Source organism: Oryctolagus cuniculus, chromosome 21 (genome assembly GCF_051225735.1).
Source record: "Oryctolagus cuniculus isolate XC-2025 breed Fujian yellow rabbit chromosome 21, ASM5122573v1, whole genome shotgun sequence".
In the NCBI taxonomy this organism is placed as follows: Eukaryota; Metazoa; Chordata; class Mammalia; order Lagomorpha; family Leporidae; genus Oryctolagus; species Oryctolagus cuniculus.
This window is the reverse complement of record NC_142887.1, coordinates 49,020,544-49,038,704: the sequence shown is the minus strand read 5'-3', so window position 1 is coordinate 49,038,704 and position 18,161 is coordinate 49,020,544. Positions and strand designations below refer to the sequence as shown.

At 41.3% G+C, this 18,161-nt stretch overlaps 1 protein-coding gene across 1 annotated transcript; it reads left to right on the top strand.

Annotated features, from left to right (window-relative positions):
- Window positions 1-179: 179 nt before the first annotated feature.
- Window positions 180-17,729, top strand: LOC138848298 (uncharacterized). The gene is given in 9 exon segments (XM_089323198.1): window positions 180-416; window positions 985-1,053; window positions 2,302-2,376; window positions 4,992-5,106; window positions 6,008-6,100; window positions 16,368-16,556; window positions 16,559-16,910; window positions 16,912-17,105; window positions 17,108-17,729. Coding segments are annotated over 9 exon segments (1,719 nt in total). The 3' UTR covers window positions 17,503-17,729.
- Window positions 17,730-18,161: the final 432 nt, after the last annotated feature.

Sequence of the window (18,161 nt, the reverse complement as noted above, 5' to 3'; positions counted from 1 at the left end):
AAGAACATCGGACGGAGTCTGCATCCAAGCCCTGTTCCTAAGAACCTAAAACCGTTCACGTTGTTTGAAGGCAAAGGATGAGTTTGAGGAGGGCAAAGGCATGGATAAAAGCCAAATACTCCAACATGCCTAACAGCACATTAACCTGGTTTAAACTCAGCAGTCCTAAGTGCCGCACTATGAGCACACGGGTAGACAAAGCCCAAGGAGGAACCCACGTCTCAGGCGTTCGCTGCCTCCCCAACTCAGTTATCACACGCAAGACACGCCGCCAAAAACTCTCGCGAGAGGGAAGGATCCTGCTGGAACCTCGGAGCCTCATGCGCACTCCCACCTGTGAAACAGGCTGGCGGGGCGCAGGCGTTGCTGGGAACTGTAGTTCCGAGTGGGAAAAGGCCCGACAGCCTCGCTCCGCTGTTTCTTAGGCATGCGCAACTCTGAGCTGGCCCAAGAAGTTTGTAGCCTTTGTCCAGCCTGGGATGGGAGGTGAGTTGGGTGTGTGGGCTAGGTGTTGGGCCTGGGGATTGTTCCGTGAGGAGTCTGTGTTTGATAAAGGGGGCTGGAGGGACTGACCACAAGCTGGAAGCCCTCCCCTCTGGGACACCGGTGCGCGACGGGCGGGGCGGGCAGAGCTGCGGACACGGGGCAGGCGCTGGTCTGGGGCCAGCGCCTGGAGCGGAGTGGGACTTGTCCACGCTCCTTGTGCCCCAGGGATGACCCCCGCATGATCTTGGGCCCCCACCCCCACCCCAAGGACTGCTGCCAAGGGTAGGGACGAGTAAGGACCCAGCCTCAGGGTGCTGTCCCCGGCTTTCCAGGCTCCTGCTTGGTGGCACCGAGGCAAGCTCCACTGTGAGCCAGACACCATCCAGACCTGACCATGACCTTTCTGCAGATTCCCCCACGGGAAGGCAGCAAGGACGACTGCGAGACCCCTGAGGGCTTCTGGCTGTTCTGCCCGCAGAGTCCTGAGCTGGGGAGAAGCACAGCATCTTTGGGGCATGGAGGAGGCTGGGAGCATGGAGACAGATTTGGCGAAATGCCGAGGAAGAGGTAGGATTGAACCTGTGGAAGGGCGGGAAGCTACTCTGGAAGGGAAAACGGTTGCTTGGGGGGAGATCCCTGCTTGGCTGGCTGTCGCGATCATCTTGGGGATGCATGGGCTCTTTGGAGTATGCAGGGCTTGGGATGGAGCCACAGCCCTGCAGGGTGCTGGTAGACCCTTCAGAACCACCAAAAACAGCAAAATGCTAAGCTCTAGAGGCATGAGCATAGTGTCCTCAATTACTTTTTCTCACGTTTTTCCTCCCAAATTATTGTCCCAGCGGTCTCCATCCGGTGGTCTGAGAATTAAGGTTTGCTCTTGGCAAAAAAACACGGCCCCAAACCTGCTACCCACTTATCTGTACAATTACCCTGTGATCTCAGTACAGCGAATTTTGTCATTGAACATACAAGAAAACAGATGTGGAAGTTGGTCAGCGACTTCCAATTCTGCTAGACCAATGGTCACTTGAAGTTTGGTTTGTGATCTCTACATGAGATTTCTCTTCCTTCTCTCATACTTAAGAAACTTCTAGATTGCACCCTGGGCTCAACCAGTGAAAGTTAATTTGAGGTGGGGTTTGGCATCCTACATTTTATTTATTTTTTTAAGATTTATTTCTTTGAAAGGCAGAGTTACAGAGAGGCAAAGGCAGAGAGAGAGAGAGGTCTTCCATCCACTGGTTCACCCCCCAAGTGGCTGCAATGGCTGGAGCTTCACCGATCAGAATCCAGGAGTCAGGAGCTTCCTCCAGGTGTCCCGTGTGGGTGCAGGGGCCCAAGGACTTAGGCCATCCTCCACTGCTTTCCCTGGCCATAGCAGAGAGCTGGATTGGAAGTGGAGCAGCCGGGACTCAAACTGGTGTCCAACTGGGATGCCAGCACTGCAGGTGGCAGCTTTACCAGCTATGCCACAGCATCGGCTCCAGCAGTCTACATTTTAAATAAGCATATGGAATAAGTTTTGAGGGCCATGGAGCCTACTTCTCCAACAAAAGGAACTGATGTGTTCTAATTTCTGGATCAGAGAGTGCCACCTTCTAGAATGTGTTCAGATATAAACCCCAAGTAGCAATATTCATGAACACTTTCCATGGTCTTGCAAGGCAGTGGGTTGACTTGGGCTCCCTTCAGTCTCAGTGTTTGTAGGGAGCACATTTTGTGTGGGAGCAGGATTTTTAGACTTGCAGTTCTGAGGACAAGAGTGGCTGAGGCCCCATCATTACTGCTTCCTTGCCCTTGGCTCTGTTGTTCCAGGAGTCTCCTCTTTCCCAAGAAAAGAGTGCAGAAGAAGGTGAAGTGGCAGCTCTGCACCTCACAGCCAGATCCCAGGTGAGTGTGAGCGCCAATGATTGTGGAAATCCCACCTTACTTCTCAAAGTACAGGTGCATTCCTTTGTGACACGGAGTTTCTTTGTCCACTAGATCCACTCTATAGAGAGCTGAGTTCTAGGCAATTACAAAGGGCTCAGTAGAAAATGTCTCCTACTTACCCATGGTTCCTTTTTTCTCCATCCATATTTATTGTTTGGCAGACAAATAAGCAGTATTTTCCTCTTTCTACCTGCTGTGCTAATTTCTGTTTGGTCATATGGGAAACTATTTTGCAGATAATGTGGTACATGTCACTTAAAACTTGTTTTTCTATGGGGAAACAACACACATATGCCTTTGAAGGAATTTAGGAAAGCACCTTAAATGCTGATGTGATTCTAAAAACAAGTGTCCGGATAGTTAAAAGGAAGACCTATGAGAATCCAGTGGTCACAATTAGAATTCAGCCCTCCAAGATGAAGTATGTTGAGGTAGTGTGTCTGCAATTGTAAGTTGTTGCCCTTCCCCCAACAGGGCCAGAATAGCTAATATTAAGAATTGTTGGGGCTAACATTATGACACAGTGGGTTAAGCTTTTGCTTCTGACGTGAGCATCATGTATCGGAGTGCTAGCTTGAGTCCCAGCTGCTCCACTTCCAGCCCAGCTTCCTGCTGATGGTGCTTGGGCTACTGCCATCTGCATGGGAGACCTGGATAGAATTTCTGGCTCAGCATTGACTGTTGTGGACATTTCAGGAGTTAACCGGTGAATGGAGGATCGATCTCTCTAGCTCTCACTCTCTCTCCCCTCCACTCCCTCGTCCTCTCTCTCATTCTCCCTGTTGCTCTGCCTTTCAAATATATATATATATATATATACATATATACATATATACATATATAATATATATATTTAAATTGCTGAATTTAGGTGGTAGTCATACTATATGGGTGATCATTGTGTTTGTCTTTCAAGTTTATACATTTTGAAAAGTTTTATTTGAAGGAGCTGAGGAGAAAGGGAGCTGTCCATGTTGTGTGTGGAGTGCCACAACCCAAAGATTCCTCTGCCTTTCTCTTGGCCACTGTGATCCAGGGCATACACAGTAATTACTAGACACTGGCAGTGTGTATACAAGTGACTTTGCAGGTCCTTTATATACTTGCTGTCTTCCATTGGCTTCTCAGCCACCTTACATTACTCTTGAAGACTTTATTAGTCAGTTGGAGCTGATGAAAAAAACTGGCTTAAGCAAAGAGAGGTATTTATTGACTGAAATGTTATTGAAAAATTGAGGTCTGGCCAGATGTGGGGCCCAGGAAATAACGTTAAAACCTATTGTCTTCATTTCACAAAGCTTTCTTTTTCTCCATGGGTTTTGCTCTCAAGCACAATTTTCCTCCAGCATTGGCTACAAACAGGTTTAGGCTTACTTACATCTTCTCATGTTGAGGGCCAGAGAAAAGAGGCAGCTTCTTTCCTAGAAATTCTGGCAGAAGTGCTGAGATTAATTCTATCAAGTTAATTTGCCCGTATCTGAACCAGTTACTGGTCAACTCTATGTGGAACTCTGTGTGGAATAGACTTACACATACGCTACAAACATATCTCACCCAAGAGTCAGTGCTACCCAGACTATACCAACTCAATGAAAGTGGCCAGGGATCAGGGCTAGAGGGAATGTCAGGGTTCAGGTAGTAGAGGGAGGGTGATTACTTCATCCATTCCAACCCTGTGATACTGGATTCAAGATTGTTGTAGCAGCCGGATGGTTGGAAACTGTTAGAGAAATAAAAAATACCTCTGGTTTTGCAGGTCTTTTCTTGTTAGAATTTGACTTGGCTATTTTTTATCTTTTACTTACAAAATTTTCTAGCCTATTTAACAAGAAAGAACAGCACAGACTAGAAATGTAAAGGTAATATTACTTTCTCACCTCTCCCTACTGATGTATATTTTCCCATACTTTTGTTTGAGCTTGCACTACTGTAGGCATCTATTGTATTGTATTTCCTTCCATTTCCTTTCTAGTCTCCAGCCTTGGCAATAATATTTTGTTTGGGTGGCCTATTATGTAAACGGGATACAGCTTTTTAGAAAACAAACAAAAAACCTTTTAATAAGGAAATTTACTCATTCACATTTAAAATATATGTTTTGAATTCTTCTTGCCAAGTGACTTTTAAAATTTGTTTATTTGAAAGGAAGTTACAGAGAGGCAGAAAGAGAGAGAGATCAATCTTCCATCTGCTGGTCACTCCCCAGATGGCCCCAATGGCCAGAACTGAGCCAATCTGAAGCCAGGAGCCAGGAGCTTCTTCTGGATCTCCCACATGGGTGCATGGGCCCAAGGACTTGGGCCATCTTATACTGCTTTCCCAGGCCATAGCAGAGAACAGGATTGGGAGTGGAGCGGCTGGGACTTGAACCGGCACCCATATGGGATGCCAGCACTTTACCCGCTATGCCACAGCACTGCCCCACCAAGTGACTTTTATGTTTCTGTTTCCTATGCTTTCTTTGTTTCTCCTTTGGTATTTTCCCTCCTTTTAAGCAGTGGTTTATGCAGAAAGTGAGGGATGACAAAGAGGCTGTCGCATGTAACTGACCAAAAGTGTATTTTGTGTCCCAGACAACAGTGACATTCAAGGATGTGGCCATGGACTTCACACTGGAAGAGTGGGAGAAGCTGGGCCCTACACAAAGGGCAGTGCTGCTGGAGAACTACAGGAACCTGGTCTCACTGTGTAAGAACAGACTCACTCTCTGACTTGAAACCTACTCAGGGAGATGTCGTCACTTTATAAAAGTAAAAACAGCTTAACAAAGTGTCCATTCTTTGGAACGTTGAGAAAAATCTGTTTCTGCTTTATGTTCTTGGTAAAATGTGTGTGTTTGCTCTGAGTCTGGATTCAAGTGACAGAAACAAAATCCACATCTTGGTTCAAGGAATCGAATGTATCATTAGGATTTCTTTTGTTTATTTTCAGTCAGTTGGCTGGGCTTCACTCAGCTTTATTCTTACATCTCCCACATGGCAGAGATGGCCATTGGCAGCCCCGGTGCTATGGTATTCTTCCTGTTAGAGAGATCAGCAAAAACAAAAAAATGCCTGCAAATAGTGTCACAAGCCCAGCACTGGAGCCGGAAAAGCCAAGGACTCTCTGGCCTCTTCTGGATCCTTTGCCTGTGTGTGTGTGTGTGTGTGTGTGTATGCAAACCTGTATGCATATGTTTGTATGCGGATAAGCCCCTCCCAAACCTCACATGGCAAATCCCATCAGAAACTTCTACTACTACCTGAAGAAGGAGGGAAGTAAAAACCAGACAAAACTTCTAATTACTGCAGTCATAATTTTGTCCTGCCATGAGGTCCCACTTTTTCCATTTTCTTTCCTAAGATAGGACTAATATGTAATATCTCTCTGGAATTTCCTGACACAATTAAAAGACATTCTCATCTTTTGATGGATGAACAATTCATCTGTACAAATCCATTTAGCTACTTCTTACCAGATCTTTCTGTAATAACTTGTCTTCTTTGTAGATCAAGAGGGTGGAAACTATGCTGTAGATCTTTATGCATACCACAAGTATCTAAGACCCATTTCTTCTTTCTTTCCTTTCCTTTTCTTTTTTTATGAATAGGGCTTCCCATTTCCAAACCTGAGAGCTACGATTTGGAGAATGGAAAAGAGCCATTGATGCTTGAGAGAAAAGTGCCCAGTAGCAGCTATCTAGGTGAGTCGGCGATGGGCGTCTTTAGACATGACAGTCCAGCAGGACAGTGAAGAAGTGGTATTTTCACTGCCCAAGGAAGAATATTAGGAGTGTAATGTGCCTTTATTTTTTTAAATCTTTTAAATTCTAAATCATTTCAGATACATACAGAAGTCCAGAAAAGAAAGTAATACGCATGTATTCATCACCAAGACTAAAGACATGGTAATATTTTGCCTCATTTGCCTCTTTCTTCACAATATAAAATGCATAAAAGCATTATAACTGCATCTTAACTGTACAGTCCTAATTTTCACAAAGTAAAGACATCCACATACCCAGTGGCTAGATCAGGAAAACAACTCAGCAGCACCACTACAGGCCCCTCTTTGTATCACCTCTCTTCTCCCAAGGGTAACCTGATCCTAACTGGATACACCATAGACTAATTTTGACTGCTCTTGAGTTTCACATAAATGAAACCATATTGTATATATTCTTGTGTCTGGCTTCCTTTGCAGAACATTAGCTTGTGCATATCATTGTATTTCCCTCATTCTCATTGTTGTACATGCTTCCATTATGTCAGTATACCATTTATCCATTCTCCTGAAGGTAGGAATTTGAATAGTTTCCAGTTTGGGGCTAACATTGCTGCTATTTATATTCTTTACATGTCTTGGTGAACACATACATGCAGTCCTATTGGATATATACAATTAGAATTATTAAGCTATGAGGTAGGTGTGTGTTCATTTTTAGTAGGTAACACCAAAGAGGTTTGTAGCATCATCATTCTAGATACCCACAGCACAATTTGTCAGTTCTATTTGTTCCACATGTTTATCAACACCTAATTGTCTGTCTTCATTTGAGCCATTCTTATGAATGTGTGATATCTTTTACTTAATAAAAAATATTAGACTCAGTTAAAACCCTTTCATTCTCTTCCTCTACTAGAAATAACACTATATCTTGAAATTGATATGAATCACTTCCCTGTTTGCATCCATATGTATGTATACACACATATACAGTTATGTGTGTACATAAAACAATATATATATATACTTTGTTATTTTTTCCTTCTGTTGTATTTTTTAACTTCATATTGTATTTTTGTATTAAGCTATGTTTTAACACATAAGAATCATATTTATTTTAACTGTTATGGAGTAAGTCCACTATATAAATAAACTCAGCAGTTTATTTTTTATTTCTGTACTATTAGTAGCAGAGTTGCAATGATCATCCATTTATTGTCTCCTTATATATTCATGTTGATAGTTGGTTTAGGGTGCGTAACAGGAAGAGGAATTACTGAGACTTAATGTGTCACAGATTTAGCTTTATTAGGGATGCAAAGCTCCTACTGCCATGCTGGCCAACAGTTAATGTTTTCAGACTTGTTATTTTCATCAGTCTGACTGGTGTAAAATGCTATTACATATATATATTTACTTGAGAGGTAGAGTTAAAGACAATGAGAGGGAAAGAGAGAGAAAGGTCTTCCATCCACTGGTTCACTCCATATTTGGCCTCAAAGGGGCAGAGTTGCAGTGATCTAAAGCCAGGAACCAGAAGTTTCTTCCGGGTCTCCCACGTGGGTGCAGGGGCCCAAGTACTTGAGCCATCTTCTGCTATTTTCCCAGGCCATAGCAGAGAGCTGTATCAGAAGTGGAGCAGCCAGGACTCAAATCAGCACCCATATGGGATGCCAGCACTGCAGGCGGCAGTTTTTCTTTTTTTTTTTTTTATTTAGTAAATATAAATTTCCAAAGTACAGTTTATGGATTACATTGACTTCCCCCCCATAATTTCCCTCCCACTCGCACGCCTCCCATCTCCTGCTCCCTCCCCCATTCCATTCACATCAAGATTCATTTTCAATTATCTTTATATACAGAAGATCAATTCAGTATATATTAAGTAAAGATTTCATCAGTTTGCACTCACACAGAAACACAAAGTATAAAAATACTGTTTCAGTACTAGTTATAGCATTACTTCACATTGGACAACACATTAAGGACAGATCCCACATGAGAAGTAAGTACACAGTGACTCCTGTTGTTGACTGAACAATTTGACACTCTTGTTTATGGCATCAGTAATCTCCTTAGGCTCTAGTTATGAGTTGCCAAAGCTATGGAAGCCTTTTGGGTTCGCAGACTTTGATCTTATTCCGACAGGGGCATAGTCAAAGTGGAAGTTCTCTCCTCCCTTCAGAGAAAGGTACCTCCTTCTTTGATGGCCCATAATTTCCACTGGGATCTCACTTGCAGAGATCTTTCATTTAGGTCTTCTTCTTTTTTTTCCAGAGTGTCTTGGCTTTCCATGCCTAAAACAGTCTCACGGACTCTTCAGCCAGATTCGAATGCCTTAAGGGCTGATTCTGAGGCCAGAGTGCTATTTAGGACATCTGCCATTCTATGAGTCTGCTGTGTATCCTGCTTCCCATGTTGGATTGTTCTCTCCCTTTTTGATTCTATCAGTTAGTATTAGCAGACACTAGTCTTGTTTGTGTGATCCCTTTGACTCTTAGACCTATCAGTGTGATCAATTTTGAACTGAAGTTGATCACTTGGACCAGTGAGATGGCATTGGTACATGCCACCTTGATGGGATTGAATTGGAATCCCCTGGCACATTTCTAACTCCACCATTTGGGCAAGTCCGATTGAGCATGTCCCAAATTGTACATCTCCTCCCTCTCTTATTCCCACTCTTACATTTAGCAAGGATAACTTTTCAGTTGAAATTCAAACACCTTAGAATAATTGTGTGTTAATTACAGAGTTCAACCAATAGTACTAGAACAAAAAATATTAAAATGGATAAAGTATTACATTGTACATCAACAGTCAGGACAAGAGCTGATCAAGTCACTGTTTCTCATGGTGTCCATTTCACTTCAACAGGTTTCCCCTTTGGTGCTCAGTTAGTTGTCGCCGATCAGGGAGAACATATGATATTTGTCCCTTTGGGACTGGCTTAATTCACTCAGCATAATGTTTTCTATATTCCTCCGTTTTGTTGCAAATGATTGGGTTTCATTATTTTTGACTGCTGTATAGTATTCTATAGAGTACATGTCCCGTTTTGGTTCCAGGTCTTAGCTATTGTGAACTGAACTGCAATAAACATTAATGTGGAGACAGCTTTTGTTTGCCAATTTAATTTCCTTTGGGTAAATTCCAAGGAATGGTATGGCTGGGTTGTATGGTAGGGATATCTTCAGGTTTCTGAGGAATCTCCAGACTGACTTCCATAGTGGCTTCACCAGTTTGCATTCCCACCAACAGTGGGTTAGTGTCCCTTTTCCCCCACATCCTCTCCAGCATCTATTGTTGGTAGGTTTCTGAATGTGAGCCATGCTAACCAGGGTGAGGTGAAACCTCCTTGTAGTTTTGATTTGCATTTCCCTGATTGCTAGTGATATTGAACATTTTTTCATGTGTCTGTTGGCCATTTGGATAACCTCTTTTGAAAAATGTCTATTGAGGTCCTTGGCCCATCTCTTAAGTGGGTTGTTTGTTTTAATGTTCTGGAGTTTCTTGATTTCTTTGTAGATTCTGGTTTTCAACCCTTTATCTGTTGCATAGTTTGCAAATGTTTTTTCCCATTCTGACGGTTGTCTCTTCACTCTCCTGACTGTTTCTTTTGCAGTACAGAAACTTCTCAATTTGATGCAATCCCAAATGTTAATTTTGGCTTTGACTGCTTGTGCTTCTGGGGTCTTTTCCAAGAAGTCTTTGCCAGTACCTGTACCTTGCAGGGTTTCTCCAATGCTCTCTAATAATTTGATGGTGTCGGGTCATAGATTTAAGTCTTTAATTCATGTTGAGTGAATTTTTGTGTAAGGTGAAAGGTAGGGGTCTTGCTTCATGATTCTGCACGTGGAAATCCAATTTTCCCAGAACCATTTATTGAATAGACTGTCCTTACTCCAGGGACTGGTTTTGGATCCTTGATCAAATATGAGTTGGCTGTAGATGTTTGGGTTGATTTCTGGTGTTTCTATTCTGTTCCATTGGTCTATCCATCTGTTTCTGTACCAGTACCATGCTCTTTTGATTACAACTGCCCTGTAGTATGTCCTGAAATCTGGTATTGAGATGCCTCCAGCTTTGTTTTTGTTGTACAAGATTGCTTTAGCTATTCGAGGTCTCCTGTGTCTCCATATGCATTTCAGCATCATTTTTTTCCAGATCTGAGAAGAATGTCTTTGGTATCTTGATTGGTATTGCATTGAATGTATAAATTGCTTTTGGGAGAATGGACATTTTGATGATGTTGATTCTTCCAATCCATGAGCATGGAAGATTTTTCCATTTTTTGGTATCCTCTTCTATTTCTTTCTTTAAGGTTTTGTAATTCTCATTGTAGAGATCTTTAACGTCCTTGGTTAAGTTTATTCCAAGGTATTTGATTGTTTTTTGTAGCTATTGTGAATAGGATTGATCTTAGAAGTTCTTCCTCAGCCATGGCATTGGCTGTGTATACAAAGGCTGTTGATTTTTGTGCATTGATTTTATATCCTGCTACTTTGCCAAACTCTTCTATGAGTTCTAATAGTCTCTTAGTAGAGTTCTTTGGGTCCCCTAAGTAAAGAATCATATCATCTGCAAAGAGGGATAGTTTGAGTTCTTCCTTCCCAATTTGTATCCCTTTAATTTCTTTTTCTTGCCTAATAGCTCTGGCTAGACCTTCCAGAACTATATTGAATAGCAGTGGTGAGAGTGGGCATCCCTGTCTGGTACCAGATCTCAGTGGAAATGCTTCCAACTTTCCCCCATTCAATAGGATGCTGGCCGTGGGTTTTTTCATAAATTGCTTTGATTGTATTGAGGAATGTTCCTTTCATACCCAGTTTGCTTAGAGTTTTCATCATGAAATGGTGTTGTATTTTATCAAATGCTTTCTCAGCATCTATTGAGATAATCATATGGTTTTTCTTCTGCAGTCTGTTAATGTGGTGAATCACATTGATTGTTTTGCGCACATTGAACCATCCCTGATTTTTCCTTGAAATCCTTCTTCCATTTGGAGTCACCTCTTACTCCTCTGGGAGCATCCTCTTAGCCTTCTTTTTAGAGTAGTTAGATGTTTGAATTGTTCAGGCTTTGATTTTAATTTCCTCTCCTCTGTATAAATAGCTGTAGACTTGAGTGCTTAGATGGCTGTCATGTAATATTACTAAATGAAGTGAGCTGGGTGGGTGCTGGAAGCTAGAATACATGCCTCAACTGAAAGTAAAAGCCTTCACTCAACTCACTGTCACTCAGGGGTAGGCAGACTTTGATATAAAGGGCTAGATGGCAAACAGTGAATTTTGTGGCACATGTTGTCTTCACAACCATTCATGTGAAAGCAGCTTCAACAATGTATAAAAATAAATGGGTATGACTATATTCCAATAAAGCTTTATTTAGAAAAGTAGGTAGCAGGTGACTGTTGCCAATTCCTGCCCTCACTGGTTGTTGACATAGAGTATCATTCTATGGTAATTTTCAAGACATGATCAAAATTTAGATTACTTTGTAAATTCTCCCTATTTTTAAATGTTGGCAACTAATTGTTTTTAATTTGCATAAACAGTATGGGTCAAACACAACATAGCAGTCAGACGTGGCCAACAGGTCATCTACCTGTAGCTTCTACCTTCCCCTTAGTCATCTCATCATTCCCACAACCCACTATCATTTATCCAGATGAGTTCCAAATTGCTATTTCCATCCTAGGTCTCTCCTCAGAGCCTATTCTGAACACCTGCACAGTATAACTATTTGATGCCTTTATTTACTATGTCAAAGACATCTCAGTAAAACATGCTTAAAACTGAATGCCTGAAATATGCCCAAATTCCCATGCAAACAGGATACTTTTCCAGTAGTTGTCTTACTGATACTCCCTGCCTTATCAAATTGTACATGCCAGAACTCTGTGGACAGTTTTTACTTTTTATCCTCTCCTTTATGCATGAACACATTTTCTTAATTACATTTTAATGTAATTAGCAAATACTCATGCACTATTAACACCCATATGCCTGTTGTTTGCCTGAATGGTTATGATAAATCTCCCCAATTCTGCCTTTGCCCCATGCCTTCCATTCTCTACATTGTACTGAGAGTGATGTTTTCAAAATCAAGTCAAATCAAGTTATCCCTTTGCTCCAAACACTTCAAGGATTCTCACACCCATTGGCTTAATGACCAAAATCCTTGAGGCTGACAAAATCTTGTAAAACTCTGGCTTTTACTCACTTTGACATTTTTACCTCCCCTGATTTCCCTCCTTCCCCGGGCTGTGTCTTAGCAGTTCTTGAATGTTTTCGCATCCATAGACCTAGTGTAACTAAAAATTATTGAAGACTGTAAAGAGATTTTGTCCATACAGGTGATATCTACCAAAATACCACATTAGAAATGAAAACTAAGGTTCCAGTTTTGTGGTGCAGTAGGTTAAGCATCCACCTTCGGTGCCTGCATCTCATATGGCCACTGGTTCTAGTCCCAGCTGCTGTACTTCCAATCCAGCTCTCTGCTATGGCTCAGGAAAGCAGTGGAGGATGGTCCAACTGCTTGGGCCCCTGCACCCATGCGGGTGACCAGGAAGTAACTTCTAGCTCCTGGCTTCAGCTTGGCCCAGCTCCAGCCATTGCAGCCATTTGCGGAGTGAACCAGTGAATGGCAGATAACTTTCTTTCTCTGTCTCTCCCTCTCTCTGTCTGTAATTATGCCTCTCAAGTAAATAAATAAATCAAAAAAGGAGGAAATATTAAAAAAATTAAGACTGAGCAAAAATAAGCTATTAATTTTAAAATAATTATAAACCCATTACCCTCTACTGCATTACAATTTTTACTACACTTGATCTTAACAAAAAGGCTGAGAAGTGATAATACATTACAATTTTTATGAAGAAAATTTCATGAACAAATATATGTTACCTATAAGAGTGGTGAGTTTTTGTAGTTTTCTTGACTTTTTTAAAGATTTATTTTATTTACTTGGAAGGCAGAGTTACAGAGAAAGAGAGAAGTCTTACATGTGCTAGTTTACTTCCCAAATGTCCATAATGACCACGGCTGGGCCAGGGCAAAGCCAGGAGCCTGGAGCTTCTTCCAGGTCTCCCATGTGAGTACAGAGGCCCAAGGACTTGGGCCATTCTCTGCTGCTTTCACAGGCTCATTAGCAGGGAGCAGGATCAGAAGTGGAGCAGCTGGGATTCAAATCAACACCCATACAGGATTTCTTTTTTTTTTTTTCCACATTTCTGTAAATCTCTCCAAAATATGCCTCATTAAAGATAATTATTTTCATAGTTGCTTCTGAATGCAGTTTTTTGTGATATGTTGGGGTTATTTTATGTTTACTTTTTAAAGATTTATTTATTTGAAGGAGAAGGGGAGGGAGATCTTCCATCTGTTGCTTTAACTACACAGATGGTCACAATGGCTGTAGCTAGTCCAGGCTGAAACCAGAAGCTGGGAGTTCTATCTAGGTTTCCCACTTGGGTGTCAGGGGCCCAAGTACTTGAGGTATCCTCCACTGCTTTCCCAAGCACATTAGCTGGGAGCTGGATTGGAAGCCGAGTAACTGTAATCCTAACCAGCACTGAGATATGATATGCTTGGCATCACAGGCCACATCCTAACCCATTGTGCCATGGTACCAGCACCTGTGATATGCTGTTGTTCTAGTTTAAGTGTATGAAGAAAATCCATTATGACCTAGATAGATAGTTGGAAAAGGGAGAAGTGTTTTATATTTACAATCCTTGTCAGATATAATTATGACTGTTCTGCTATAAGACTCTCAAACTAAGCAGGAGGTAGTTAATTAAAGATTAGATACAAGGACAGCCATTTGGCCTAGTGGTTAAGACACCTGCATCCCCTATCAGAGCTTGGATTTAGATTCTGGCTGTGCTCCTAATCCCAGCTCCCTGCTAGAGGTTATCCTGGGTGGCAGCAGGTGATAGCTCAAATGCTTAGGTCCCTGATGCCCCTGTAAAAGGCAGAGCTGGGATTCAGATTCATATGTTCTGATGGCAGAGCCCAATTTGCACTGTGCTTTTCCTGGATGGCCCCCTCCCCACAGGGCTTTCCTACATTTCCTTCCCTCCACCTGAAACACTCACATCAGTGCTTGTGTACTTATTTTTTTAAAGATTATTTATTTGAAAGACAGAGTTACAGAGAGGTAGAGGCAGAGAGAGGTCTTCCATCCACTGCTTCACTCCCCAGATGGCCACAATGGCCAGAGCTTTACTAATCTGAAGCCAGGGGCCAGGAGCTTCTTCTGGGTCTCCCACATGGGTTCAGGGGCCCAAGGACTTGAGCCATATTCTGCTTTCACAGGCCACAGCAAGACCTGGATTGGAAGTGGAACAGCTGTGACTCGAACCAGCACCCATATGGGATGCTGGCACTGCAGGAGGCAGCTTTACCTGCTACACCACATCACCGGCCCACTTGTGTGCTTATTTCAAATGCTCATCCCAAACCCCAGCTCCAGCTCCTTTGGTTCAGCTCAGTGATGTACTTCCTTCAGAGAAGTGTCTCCCTCATATTCCTCCTCTCATTCTGTCTTCATAGCATCATATGCCTTTGACTTCTCAATACCTCAGTACTTTTAACAAGTATAGTTTTGTATTTGTGATTGTTAGATTAAATTCTCTTCCATCACGTACATAGGAACTATATGTGGTTTTCCTCAGGGACTAACAGTGTATGTAGCACATGGTGTATATTCATTAGATATGAATACTATTGAATAAAATCAATAAATAGTAGATAAGTTGGGGAATAGAATTTATTTGGGTGTAATAAAAGGAGAGATATAACTAAATCTAATTTAATATTATTCAAATGTTTAATTGTCATGGCACCATTTGTTGGAAAAACAAATCTTATTCACTAACTGAAATACCTCCTTCATATTATCTCTAATTCTTATATATACTTGAATTTACTTTTGAACTTGCTCTTCTATTTCACTAATATGTTTATTCCTTTGAACCACAGTTTATTTTGTCTTTATAAAAGTTTATTAGATACAAAAATTGCAGTATATTTATATTAAAGGTATTTAGAAAAGTTTAGCTCTCATTCCGGCCCTCTTTTTTATGTTCTGATATTTTCTCTATAAGTAATCATTTTCATTAGTTTTTCATGCATCCTTTGGCTTTTGAAACTATAACCAAATACTGTATATACAGGGTACATGAAACATCGTGGAAAATAGAATTAAAAGATGTTTGTTTTGTTTTGTTTTTAAAGATTTATTTATTTTACTTGAAAGTCAGAGTTACACAGAGAGAGAAGGAGAAGCAGAGAGAGAGAAAGGTCTTCCATCTGCTGGGTCACTCCCCAATTGGCTGCAATGTCTGGAGCTGTGCCTATCTGAAGCCAGGAGCCAGGAGCTTCTTCTGGGTCTCCTGCGCAGTTGCAGGGGACCAAGGACTTGGGCCACCTTCTACTGCTTTCCCAGGCCATAGCAGATAGCTGGATTGGAAGTGGAGCAGCCAGTACTTGAACGGTGCCCATGTGGGATGCTGGCACTTCAGGCAGCGGCTTTACCTGCTATGCCACAGTGCCGGTCCCAAAAGATGTTTATTTGGGTGTGGCAAGATTTGAAAACCCTCTTTGGTTTTTTCATGATATGCATTTTCTACGATCTTTTTGAAGATTTTTATTGCTACCCTTCCCTTTTTTCCTACACCAAAAGCAAACCATGCATGCTAAATTATACTCTTTTTTACTTAGAAATTACTTTGAGAGACCGTAGAAGGTTTCTAATGAGGAGAATAGTAGAAAAGCATTGTTAGGAATATTAAACTGGCAGTGGGTTTTAAATTTGGAAGTGGTAAGATTGGAAGACTGAGAACTTAGAAGTCATAACTATATGCTGAGATAATTGCCTGGATATTTATTGCAGCAATGTGTGTTGTATAAAAAGTTACTTCTCCCATCTGACCTGATGCACTCATTGTCTGCTCATAAATGGATATATTGCTTCATATATAACCCATATTTTCCTATATTTCTGGATGTCTTTTCCCTCTTGGGACTCTCCTGGATGGAGTATACTCATTTTCTCTGCATATACTGAATATTTGTTTCCCTCCATTTGCTTCTCTTTACAAATCATCTAATGAGTCAGATCCACTTACTCCGTGAAGGCATGCCTTTCACTTTCATTAACTTTTACCTATTACAGAATTGCCTTTCTGTTGAGCACAGAAAATGAAGGGAATTTGCATTTCCAATGTCTTTCAGACATGGAGACAAGACCCAAGAGCAAGGATTCAACTTCAGTGCAAGATTTTTCCAAAGAAGATTCCTGCCAGGTTGCAATAATAGAGAGACTGACAAAGAATAATGGCTTGGAAACAGCTCTTGAATGTGACAGTTGGTTAGAGAATATGCAAGGAAGTCAGGAGAGACACTTGGGAGAAATGTTCACCAACATGGTTCATTACCTGAAGAAACAGATCATGAACATGATGTTGATGGGGAGAACTACAGTCAGAAGTCAGTTCTTACCACTCAAGACAGAGTTCCCAAAGGATCCTGTTCCTTTCATACACTTGATAAAAGATTGAAACAGAAGTTAAGCTTAATGAAAAAGCAGAGAATGTCTAAAGAAAAGAAGCCTCCTAACTGCAATGATTGTGGTGAACTCTTCACTTACCATTCAGTACTTATTCAATGCCAGAGAGTCCACACTGGAGAGAAATCTTATACCTGCAATGAATGTGGGAAATCTTTTACCCACAGAGCTAATTTAACAAAGCATCAGAGAACTCATACTAGAATTCTCTACCTTCACAGAAAGTTCATCCCTTCCAATTCATCAGAGGATTCACATTGAAGAAAAACCATATGAATGCTGCAAATGTGGGAAGGGTTTTAACCAAAGTACACATCTTGTACATCAGTTGATTCATACTGGAGTTAAGCCCTATGAGTGTAATGAATGTGATAAAGCGTTCATTCATTTATCAGCACTTATTAAAATCAAAGAACTCATACTGGAGAGAAACCCTGTAAATGTCAAGAATGTAGGAAAGCCTTTAGACACTGTTCATCCCTTACTAAGCACCAGAGGGTTCATACTGGGGAAAAGCCATATGAATGTAGTCAATGTGGAAAAACTTTTAGTCAAAGCACACATTTTGTTCAGCATCAGAGAATTCATACTGGAGAGAAACCCTATGAGTGTAGTGAATGTGGGAAAACCTCTAGTCAGAGCTCAGATTTTGCTAAACATCAAAGAATTTGCATTGGAAGGAAACCCTACAAATGTAGTGAGTGTGGGAAAGCCTTCATTCATTCATCAGCTCTTACTCAACACCAGAGAACTCAAACTGGAGAGAAGCCCTTTTGTAGGCAGCCCATAAACAAGTCATAGACAAGTCAAGGTCAGTCTTGGCTTGTGGAATTCCTGGGATGAAAAAGCCCCATACTCCCATGTTGAAGGAGAATGATCAAACAAGAACACTCTGTTAAAATTGACTATGTTGTGACTGTTTTGCAGAAAGCCTGATAAGTTGCTTGCATGTGTTGTTAACTTCTGAGTTGCCTTGAGTTATAGCTGGTTATGCATAAATATCTCTGAGATACTGGAATAAATGAGCCTTGATCAGACTTTTGTCTTGGCTCCATTCTCTGCACCCTTGTCCCTGTTTTCATTGCCACTCCCTCCTTCAGGTTCCGTTCAACTGGTGTGGCTGGCCCGCACACCCTTTAGATGTAATGAATGTGGGAAAAGCTTTAAGTGTAGTTCATCCCTCATCAAAGAATTCACATTGAAGAATAACCCTAAAACATCCTTGAATGTAAAATAATATAAGTTGGGTTTATAACTGTGTTAAGTACCTAAGTGTTTAGATGTAAAGCCATTGTATGCACTTGAAGATTAATTTTATATAAGCATCTAATTTCACTCACATAATACATAGTTTTGAGCCACAGACAGGATGGTTCTTATGTCCATTGATTTGCTTATTAAAACTTCTGTCCAGAGATCTCAAAATTTTAATATTCAACCTCTCAAATACCCATCCAAGG